General features: G+C 37.4%; 2 protein-coding genes across 7 annotated transcripts; one reads left to right on the plus strand and one right to left on the minus strand.

Annotated features, from left to right (window-relative positions):
- The first annotated feature begins 483 nt into the window (after window positions 1-483).
- On the plus strand, window positions 484-2,260 carry LOC110940378 (GRF1-interacting factor 2). Its single transcript, XM_022181930.2, has 4 exons — window positions 484-635; window positions 1,347-1,423; window positions 1,715-1,805; window positions 1,883-2,260. Exons 1-4 carry the CDS (start codon window positions 567-569, stop codon window positions 2,147-2,149), a joined length of 504 nt encoding a protein of 167 aa, XP_022037622.1. The 5' UTR covers window positions 484-566; the 3' UTR covers window positions 2,150-2,260.
- A 1,562-nt stretch (window positions 2,261-3,822) lies between these two features.
- On the minus strand, window positions 3,823-10,393 carry LOC110940377 (nucleoprotein TPR). 6 transcript variants are annotated; one of them, XM_035989167.1, is made up of 16 exons: window positions 9,975-10,393; window positions 9,829-9,879; window positions 9,501-9,713; window positions 9,321-9,419; window positions 9,175-9,230; window positions 8,893-9,004; window positions 8,592-8,771; window positions 8,285-8,500; window positions 7,997-8,200; window positions 6,999-7,166; window positions 6,828-6,902; window positions 6,487-6,756; window positions 5,633-5,731; window positions 5,155-5,522; window positions 4,230-4,262; window positions 3,823-4,054 (listed from the first exon to the last, which is right to left on the minus strand). In XM_035989167.1, coding segments are annotated over exons 1-16 (2,277 nt in total). In that variant the 5' UTR covers window positions 10,107-10,393; the 3' UTR covers window positions 3,823-4,053. The 6 variants fall into 6 exon arrangements, with proteins under 6 accessions (XP_035845060.1, XP_022037619.1, XP_022037618.1 ...); XM_022181927.2 differs by having other exon boundaries at window positions 6,828-6,905; XM_022181926.2 differs by having other exon boundaries at window positions 9,501-9,722; window positions 9,975-10,380.
- Between the last annotated feature and the right edge of the window lie 432 nt (window positions 10,394-10,825).

Consider the following 10,825-nt stretch of genomic DNA (forward strand, 5'->3'; position numbering starts at 1 on the left):
TTAGCATTTATCCATGGCCAATGATGTTACAATGAACATCAATTTTTCCATTCCAAACTCCGAACGTGTGATCGATTCTTGACCCAAAAAAAGTGTGTTGCTTTAATGTCTTCGAATGCTACGTGTCTAAACGCCCAATGAAGTGATGTGTTATTTCTACCCAATAAGTCATCGAGCCTAGTTTTCATCCATTGAAATACATAATAATTTTTTTTTCATCCACCTCATATATATATTGTATCCAAAAATAATATGTGCAATTGTTAAATTGACAGAAAATAAAAAAATCATTGTTGATAAGAATTATGTAATTAGTTTAGTAAATATTATAGACGCCTTCCATGTCCCACCTCATCAAACATTGAAACCTCGTTTAAATCAAAGACGTACGGCAATTGACGGCATATGCAGACAAACAAATTATCGGTTTGTCGTTTCCGCGTGCGCGTAGACAAACATAAATATTTTATATATAACGAATCTTCCTGTTATAAAAACATTATTTGTTTGTTGCAGGGTTTAGGGTTCTGCCGATTATTATTATTATATAGATTTCCGGCGACAAAATGCAACCGCAACAACCACCGGCGTCCAAGCCTCCTCTCAGTGCAATCACCACCGAACAGATTCAGAAGGTCTTATTTTTCTCATTTCATTACTTTAACGTGATCGATATTTGTTAAAAATGTGTGCCGGTCGTTGTTCCAGGCAGATGAAGGAATTTATACGTTATTATTATTATTATTAGTGGTTTCTTTCTTGTGATTTACGTTTATTGATCAATCCGTACATGTTCATTATATAAATTGAATCCTTTGATTATTATTAATTATCAACAAAAATTGTAAGATTAGGTTTAAACCGAGGAGAGGACTAAATAAATAATCTATCTTCCAAAAATTATTTTTTTTTATTCCAAAATAATGAATATAAACAGAGACGATTACAGACTAATGGGCAGGTAGACGAGCAACAAGTTGCGCCGCTACCCCCTTCTGAATAGCAAACCCTACCCTGCTAAACACAAAATTCTGCCCCTTAACATGCGTGGTGTTACTGCTTACCACCTGCTGAACCCGCTTGAGGAACCGCACCGTGGTTGAGCATACTCGTTTTAAAAGGGCCATGCTGGTTGAGCAAACATGCCAAAGAGGGAGGGTTCTTTTTTTGTAACTATGAGAGCTCATCAATACCAATGTGATGAGGCCTTAAATGGCAATGGAAGTTGGATTCGAACTTGAGACCGAGTCCTTTAGGTTTAAACAGGTCATTTATAGTTACTACCAAGAAATGCCCATCTATAATTTTTTTTTTTTTTAAATCTACTTTTGTTCATGTAATTGCAGTGCCTTGAAGACAACAAAAATCTGATTATGGCTATATTGGAATGTCAGAAACTTGGGAGGTTTCAGGAATGTGCTCAGTAAGTTATATATAATTCCCTTACCAATTGATACAACTTCTTTACATAGAGATATCAAACATTTTGCAATCCCGTAACGGGTCAGAACACTTTTGGGCTTAAATGAGCCGGGTCGGGTTGACTGTTCAACATTTTCAACTTAGGAGGTTCTGTTATTAAAGAATACTAGTTGGGCAACTTTCAACCCGTTAACACAACCTGAATGGACCACTAAGTAATGCAGTTACATGTTATAAATGTAGTAAATTAATCAGTCTTGTGAACATACATACATACATACAACTTATTAAGGTACCAAGCTGTGCTCCAAAAGAACTTAATGTACCTGGCTGCCATTGCTGATGCTCAACCACCAACACCCCAGACACCGAATCCTTCACAGGCGAGTTCTGGCTTTTTTTATCTGTTGTTAAGAAAAACCATTTTGTGGATTCTAATGTTGTTTTTCATATTTCCTAGGTAACGCAAACGCCACCGAATCCCACAATGCAGCAACCTGGTGGTGGTCAGAAACTGCCATTTCAGGTTAACTCCATCTACACCCAAGATCAACAACAACAACAACAGCAGTTGCTTTTGCAGCAACAGCAACAGTTTCAGGCACAAGCGGGGATCAGGGCTGGTGTCCAGCATGGCTTGTTTGGGATGCAGTCTCCTGAGGTGGCTTATGGTGGAGGAGATGGCAGAGGCTTCTTCTTTGACAATGGCAGCTTTAGGGATTCATGAGCAGCACTTATTTTATTTATACCTTGCTTTGGTTTATTAATTTGTTTTCAGTGAAAACTAGATTGGAACTGGACCATTTGTAAATGAAACCAACTCTTTGTTTTGGAGATATTTTCAAGTCATGTTTTATTTATATTATAGGTAGCTCATCTACAAATAGGGGTGGCTGTATAGTTACGACCCGAGCTTACAAGCTTTTTATTCAAAGTGCAAGCTTGAGCTCGGGTCGGGTCGGGTTGTTTATTACTTCTTATAGTTTTGTGATTTGACAAAACTAACACATTAAGGGTCAAATGTCAACAAATAGGGGTGGCTGTGTAGTTTAAATAATCAACTTAAGATATATATTATTTATTTATTTTTACTATAACTAGATATAAGTATATTTATTATGCAATGTGTATTTTATATAAAATAAAAATTGTTATATTTATACAAGTAATAAGACACGAGCTTGAGCGGTAAATAAAATTCAGCTTCAAACTCGCGTATTAAACAAGCTTCCATTTATGTTTATATGTCTATTCAGTCTCGTTTAAAATCTCGGATCAAGTTAAAAATCAGTTACGCTGAAATATAAGGCAAACCCAGCCCCACCCAAAAATCTTGTCACCTCAGTTAGGCGTGTTAAATGTGTTGTATTCGGTAGTTAACTGCTTAAACCTAACACGAACCTAGAACTTTGACACAAGCTCAAACACAACACAAACGCAGTAATTATGTCACATGAATCTAAACACATCATGAGTTTTGACATGTTGAGTTTTATTGCGTTTCAATGCTGTAAAATCGCAAAATATCATAAAATGCATAAATTTAAAACTATTAAGAGCACCATAATAAGGGCATTTTTTGATGTTTTTGCATGTCATGTAGGAGTGATGTGTTGAGTCGAAGGAGAGAGAACATGGTTATGTATTTGGTGAAAAACTAGAAAAAATAGATATTGTGAATGAAGAGGGTGGAGAGAGAGCGTGTAAATCCTTTTTAAAAACGAGAGAGAAGATGTGAGTGGGACAAGTGGGCTTTGTCTAGGCAAGAGAGAAAGTGGTTATATGGATTTTTACAGATGTTTTTGTTATTGTGGATACTCTTAAAGCTATGCGGTATGGTAATGATCTATTCTTGGAGGATGATCCGCCACGTAAGCGCCACGTAGATCGGGTGTAAGATAGGGCAAAGAGGATGAAGGTAAGGAAATGAGAGATGGGCGTGTATATGTATGTATATATGTGTGTGTGAGAGGGGGGGGGCCCGTCTCACACGTCTCACCTCCGACGATCTGGACGAAGCAACCACGACGACGAAGGGCAGGAAATGGAGAGGGGGCCGGCGCCGATCCTGGACGGGGCGTGGACGAACCCCGTACCGCATAGCCTAAATGCCCATTTCCTTTTAGCTTTTCAATGATGTCATAAAATTCCAAAGGGTTTAAGTTCAGCTTAAAACTTATTTTTCACTTGTTTAAAATAAACCGGTTGTATGGGTCAACCTTCACCCTGTTAGGCAAATGAGTTCATGGGTACAACCCAAAGCTGATCTTAACTCGTGCGAACTAAACCTAAACCCGTGAACTTTATATTAAATTTGCCGCGATCACCTCAACCAACAAAAAAAGTCAAAAGTTGTGTTTCAATTTCACTGAAATGAAAAAGAAGCTAACTGCAAGCACATGTTGAAAGACACCACACATTCACAACAGAAAAAGGTCTAAATTATAAGCCCAATTCCAGTTCCGTTTCCAATTCAGGTTTCACTTCCGTTTTAACAGTTTCAATTCCAATCGGAATTGTACAAACAGCAAGAAACCATCTTGATTACCACTTCAAAGTTGCCTAAACTCCGCATCCGTCCATTGGCAACTTTAGCAAGATGCCTTTTGCTTCCACATCCTTCCAGAATCTCCTGTTCATTTAAAATTAAATTAAAACATAATCCTGCTGTAAGCATAAAAACAACAAAATCATTTGATTGAATAGTTTCCACAAGTAAAATACAACTATTTGAATGTAACGATGATATAACATCTGATTTAATATCCGTGACCACTTCAAAACCAAACAAAGTGTAATGTACTTACTATTTTCTGGAACCGGGTAAAGATCCAGTAGACCTGCCAATATAGAAAGCAATAGTACTATAAGATCAAAATAATACCAACTGTAACAACCAAAACTACATGCAGGCCAAGAGACCAACTTTTAGAGCAAGCATATACTAGATGTGGCCAACGGGTGGGTTGGGTATTGAGCCAGCATAAACACACAAAAAAGTATTTTTTGTACAAGCTGAAGCCGATCCGACTCAGATTGACCTCTGTCCAGACTAGGAATGCAAACGAGCCGAGCGGATCAAGAAAAAGCTCGAAACGAGCCGAGCCTTATCGAGCCCGAGCCGAGCATGAGCTTTAAAATAAAGCTCATTAATTTACCTAGCCCGAGCTCGAGCCTAGATGTGAAGCTCGCCAAGCGAGCCTTAGTGTAATGTTAGATTTTATTAATGTTTAATAACATATACCCCTTACATAAAGTTGTCTATTAAATGAGCTCAGCCGACCTTATTTAAACTTGTTTACGAGCCAAGCTCGAGCTTCACTTACCGAGCTCGCGAGTCTGAACGAGTCCATTATTTATACAATTATATTTTTATATTTAATATATTAATTAATTAACAGATTATAAACAAGCTGAGCTCGAAAAACTACCAACGAGCCGAGCTCGAGCTCTCATAAGTTAATCGAGCTCGGGCTAGGCTCGTTTCCACCCCTAGTCCAGACGTTTCCAAAGAAAACTAAGTGTCTCAAATACAAAGATTATCTAATTTCATCAGTACTTCTTAACTAGTTGAATAAATAAATTAAAACGTTATATGCATGGAGCGTATTGGGCGACTTTCTGCCATTTTTATTTTACCCATTTGACCTGCAAATGGGTCAAGATTGCCACCTCTAAAAATACATGCTTTTTCTATAAACGCTAAATATTCTATATAAATTATAAATGTACCTGCCCTGCTGTTTCCCATGGTAATTCGAACCAGACCGCCCATCGTTAATAACCTTGCCTTGATTCCCGAAACTGTGTCTATTTAAATTCGTTCCATTACCATTTGCCGTAACTCTCACACCTACAGGATTGAATGAACCACCATTCGGACTCTGAGACTCGTTAAAATTCGAATTAACAGACGGGGCCCGCTTCATTCGGGTTTGAGCCATAGGTGTGACAGCAACAGAAGACAATGCTGATGGGTGAGAATTAGCTGCAGAAGCGGCAACAGTGGCGGCACGTATTTTCGCACGAGCCACCATTCCAGCTATGATTTCTTGTGCACCCTCGCGCACCTGAATATAATCCCCTTCTATCACAAACAACTGAAACAAAAGAACATAATTGAAGTCATTCACTCATTCTTCTTACCGGTATTTAACAAAAAAGAACTAAAGGTGTAGTCAAACAGTCAAGAAAACGATTGAGAGCTTACTTCAGGATGACTACCCAAAAAAACATCAAGTTTTCCATGTTTATTCTCGTAATTGGCCCAACGAAGTGGCGCTAGCATTTTTGTGAGCCTACTCAAAAGCTGCAAAAAAGTGTTATATAATGAGATGATAAATGTTAATCGCACTACAAATATTTTCGATCCATATTACGAGCAAGTTGATTTGAGTTGTGCTATATCTCAAAACGGTCAAATGAAAAAAAGCTATATTTAGTACATAAACTAGTAAATTTCCCCACGCGTTGCGGCGGGAATCCAGTCGGTATCAGCATAGCAATCAAAAGGAAAAATCCAAAAGTAAAATACCGCCAGTCGATATAATTAACAAACACAAGTCATTAAAAGTATACGGGTACGATTGAAAGCATAGTTGTTAATAGTGAATAGCGGTAATTAGCGACAAGCTACCTATACGCTACGTAGCAATAACAATGAGATAGCTTTAGTTATAACGTATTAGGATTATTTTTTTTAACTAGGGTTTTATTCACGAAATTAAGATTTTTTGATACAATTAGTGAAGTTTAAAATGCCTAAAATTCGGTTTTTAATATTTAAAGGGAAAATCCTAATTGTCGCAATTTCACGCTATTGAGCGCTAAACAACAGATAGCGATAATAAAGCGCTACGCTACGCAATTCGCTATAGTGCTCGGTATCATCACTATTAACAACTATGATTGAAAGTAAAGAAAACACCCAAAAAGACAAAAACCACAAAAGGCGGCTCAATTTAACATAGACAGGACGGCTTATATTAGCAAAATAAGGTGGTGCATTTTAGCACCACCTCACTACTATTCACAAACTTTGTTATATATAATAATGTTACCGACCGTTGTGCTGATTTGTATTCTTCCACCAGTACCAGGCGGTATTGTGCGAACAACACACGCCAACAAAGTTTCTTCATCGAATAGAGCCTTCTCTGCAGTCTTTCCTACTGAGAAACTATTCTGTGTAACGCTGTCCACCTTGTTCGGTGCAGCCTCGCTAACCTTAACTGACTGAATAGCTTGTGATGCAATGACAACAGAAGCGAGTTGTCCCGTGCTTGAAATTTGAGCTTCACCGCCATGATTAGACATAAAAGTTAAACTTTTTTCCTACATCATTTAACATGAAAGATCAGCATACCATAATAAATTTAAAACCTTATATATTTATTAACATAAACCTGATGTGTAATGTCATTGTCAGATGGATTCAGCCTTAGAGAAGCATGAAACTGAGAAGAGATATGTTGCAGACTCTGCTGTAAATTATCATTTGATTCAAAACCATCAACGTTAATGTGGATTCACACAAAATAAACCGATAAAAATTTAAAATGTTAAATATTTATTACTTGTTCCTCCTCGTTTTTGGAAGAAACTCCATCCATAAATTCAGAACGCATAGTTTGTCCATTTACAGATGCTTCATAGTCGTAATTAGTTTCAGGTCTCATTGGATTTTGATCATTTTGGGAAGGATACTGTTCATTGTTTGGCATCTGTAAACCTTCTGAGAAAGTCTGACAAAAAGCAAAGAAGATCGTATAACAATATTGCTGTGAGTAGCAGAATTTTAGTGGTGGCAATACCAATGAATGACTTGGTTTGAGTTATATTATACTTATAACAGGGCAAATGGCTAATTAAAATATTTAGCTAAAAAACCAAAACGGGTCAAAAGTCATCCAAAAACATACTTGTAATGCATACCCTCTACTAAATTCGACTTATTCCAAAAGTTATTATTGTACTAGTATTGTTAATGAAGTGAACCAAGTGTTAAACAGTTACAACTAATACCAGCAATAAAAAGAAAAACGAATGGTAGAACTAAGAAGAAAGATACTCATATCGGGAAAATCACTGATATACATAGTCATCAATAGCACTCATAGCGAGCACTATAGCGAATTGCGTAGCACTCATGTTTCGCTATTTGATTTTAGTGCCTCCATAGCAGGCAAATAGCAGGATTTTTGGGGATTTTTTTTGTTTTTTTTTTCCGCTTTAATATAAATAGCTGGATTTTAAGGTATAAAAGGGCAGTATTTTAGGTTTTTTATTACGCGTACATATAAAACAGCTTATTTGGATACAATATACATATAAAATATTTTTATAATTTTCTCCTAGTGTGTCGTGAAACATAAAACAGCGCCCGCTATTTCATCGCTAACGCTACGTCGCGTATAGATAGCTTGTCGCTGTCGTCCGCTATTCGCTATCAATAACTATGGTGATATTTCGGTCAATACCGCTGATGATACCGGTACCATTATTCTAACCGATATTTTACATGGGGACCAATAACCAATATATCACTGATATTAATTGCGTAGTCTAAACATACCTGTTGAGTCTGCCAATGTGGGATGGATGAACTTGCAGGTAAAGAATGAAACTGGCCAACATGCGACTGAAGAAGATGTGAATTCACATTTTGTGGGTGATGCAAAATAAATGGAGGCAGAGCCGTCAGTTGTCCAGATGGAAAGTATGTCGGCATTCCATGTAACGACTGAGGAGTCATTTGAACAGTAGCGATATTGTCTGTCTGCAATAAGTCAAGATATATACTTAAAGAATTAAATATATAACGTGTGAATTAATATGTGATACGATACGCCACAACCAATACCTGAGAAGAGACAACTTCTGCATCACCATTTTGGAGACCCCTTGAATCACCATTAGGGTTCAACTGGTTTCCACTTGCATCAACAAACTGAGTCATTTCCTTCACGGTGGTTTTATTAGCATGTGACGAATTATTTCCACTCTTTTCTCTTGCCTCAGATAACTCTTTCTCAAGCTGTTGTAATGTTTGTAGATGAAGCCTCTCCATCTCAGAAAACTGGCACGATTAATACCATAACACATGTCATTACCATAATATTCTAATAATAATGACTTAGTATTACCACTGCTCAGATAAACCAACAAACCTGTCTCTGGCAACCAAGCCAAAGCTGGTTGTATTGTTCTGTGCGTTCTCTGAGTTCAGCTTGCAATGAGTGATTTGTTGTTGACTGCAAAGCATCCATCTCCTGGACCCGTGCAATCCACGCTTGTGCTTCCCTTATCTGCTCGTCTTTATATATGATAGTTTCTTGAGCAACTCTATGCTGAAAAAATAAACACGAATCGCAACACACAAAGAGGGAAAACCTTGAAGCAGTTAGATTAAAAAGCTTCGAAATCATGATGGTATTGGTTTGTATTACAAAAGAATAGCTGAAAGGGTACCTGTTCCTGCAATTCCATGAGCTGCCTTTCCTTTTCTTGAACATGTTCTTGTAATTCATGGATTTTTTGAATATGCTGAGCCCTTTCAGCTTCAGAATTATCACGTTCTCTCCTGCAAATGCATATATGACGACTTATATTACAATCATCAAACTTTAGATACATCCCCACAATGTGATTAGTACATGTAAGTCTATATACAACCACAGAGTAGACATGTTTAAGAATTATCAGAATTCAAAAAAACATGAAAGGTTTAAACTTTGAACTAAAAAGATATACCGAAAAGTTGCGAGTTCTTTGTTTTGCTCACGTAAGAGGTCCTCTTTAGCCCATGCCTATAACAATGAAGAACAAAAAAAATATATATAAAAAAAATAACAGATAAATAAAAGCATTAAATGAATCATGAATATTTAGGTGAATACCGCTTCATGGTCCAATCTAATTGCATGAAGCTCTTTATCCTTATCATCCAAAGTTCTTTGCAAGTCCATTATAGTCTTTTCCCTTTCATGCAGTTGTTCCTTTACACACAAACACTCTAGTAAGCGACAAATTTCTATAACTATAAACACAAATCCTTAAATCAAGACACTCTCACACACCTGAAGTTTAACATTTGAAGTAATATGCTCTTTAATCTGCGAATCAAACCGTTCCTGAATCCCAATCACTTCTGATCTAGCAATCAATCTAGCCTTCAAATTAACCTCCAAATGCTGAAGCTCCTCCCTTTGTTTCACAACCTCATCAAGATGCAATTCATGCTCCGAAACCCCATCAACCGAAAAGTAGTCCACATTCACAGTCTCTCCACCCTGATGCACCTTAACAATCAACAAAACACACTCAACATCTAACACTCTCTCAACAAATCAATCCAAAAACAGTTCATAAACACATTAAAAAAGTTCAAACAACATAACAGTTCACCTCATATATCAATCTCTCATCACCCTGACCTAACTTTGACCGGTCCAAATCCTAATCATTCAACAAGAAATTAAACCCTAGCTTTAATAATATTAAAACTTAACCCTAGCTTTATAAAGATTCAAACTTTAACCTAGAAAACTGACCTCGTTACCGGAGTTTTGAACATGATGATCGGAAACAACACGCCATTCTTTCCGAGAAGACTGAGATTGAGAAACCGGCATGGTAATCGAAACACCACGCGCCGCTAGGGCGACGCTAGCGGCGGCCTCCATCGAAATCAAAGCTTGCAACCACCGGCCACCGTAAAAAAAACCCTAATTTGACGGTACGAACCCTAATTTGAAGGTACGAACGATCGAGAACACACAATAAGAGTAGGAATCGAGTGAGAAGATGATGAGATTGAGATGAACAATGCAATAGGTTAGGGGGAAAGTGTTGGATTTGGGGGTGAATTTAGGGTTTTAGTGTGGTGTTTTGAAGTGAATGTGAAACCCTTAAAAGGGATAGATAGATGATTTGGGGGAAGTCTTGATGGAGGACGAGCTCCCGCCATTTATATCTATGGTGGATTGGGATGACCCACCCTTGTGACTTGTCTTAAGAGCTACGAGTGTAGACGGGTTGGGACGGGTCGGGTCAGGTCGGTTTTGAGCTCGAAAAAAAGTGAAATTGAGATTTCGGTTTTAAGAAACCGTTTCATTTGGTTCGGTTTTAGATAATTAGGTTTTCAAACTTTTGGTCTTGGGTATAGGTTTGGATGGTGAATTTTTGGTTTTACATTTTGAGTTAAAAACATTAGGGCGGGATGGTGAATGGAGGTCAGGACTTTTGCACAAAAGTACTTGTGAATCGCTTATTAATGAATATAGGGCCCAGATAACAATGCTCTTTTGACTAAATTTTGCAAGTGATTTCAACAAGTGTGAAAATAATGTGCGGAGATAGAAATCAAACTTTCAAGAAATACAACTACAGAATTTTGAAGTTT

Source organism: Helianthus annuus, chromosome 4, assembly GCF_002127325.2.
Source record: "Helianthus annuus cultivar XRQ/B chromosome 4, HanXRQr2.0-SUNRISE, whole genome shotgun sequence".
NCBI classification, from domain to species: Eukaryota; Viridiplantae; Streptophyta; class Magnoliopsida; order Asterales; family Asteraceae; genus Helianthus; species Helianthus annuus.

Bases quoted from the DNA above. Each gene is read 5' to 3' on its own strand.
- LOC110940378 (XM_022181930.2), top strand. From the start codon at position 567: ATGCAACCGCAACAACCACCGGCGTCCAAGCCTCCTCTCAGTGCAATC. The intron at 636-1,346 runs GTCTTATTTTTC...ATGTAATTGCAG, and splicing joins CCACCGAACAGATTCAGAAG to TGCCTTGAAGACAACAAAAA. The intron at 1,424-1,714 runs GTAAGTTATATA...CAACTTATTAAG, and splicing joins AGGTTTCAGGAATGTGCTCA to GTACCAAGCTGTGCTCCAAA.
- LOC110940377 (XM_022181925.2), bottom strand. From the start codon at position 10,106: ATGGAGGCCGCCGCTAGCGTCGCCCTAGCGGCGCGTGGTGTTTCGATT. The intron at 9,880-9,974 runs GTCAGTTTTCTA...TTGAATGATTAG, and splicing joins TTCAAAACTCCGGTAACGAG to GATTTGGACCGGTCAAAGTT. The intron at 5,523-5,632 runs GTAAGCTCTCAA...CTTTTGTTTCAG, and splicing joins TTTTGGGTAGTCATCCTGAA to TTGTTTGTGATAGAAGGGGA.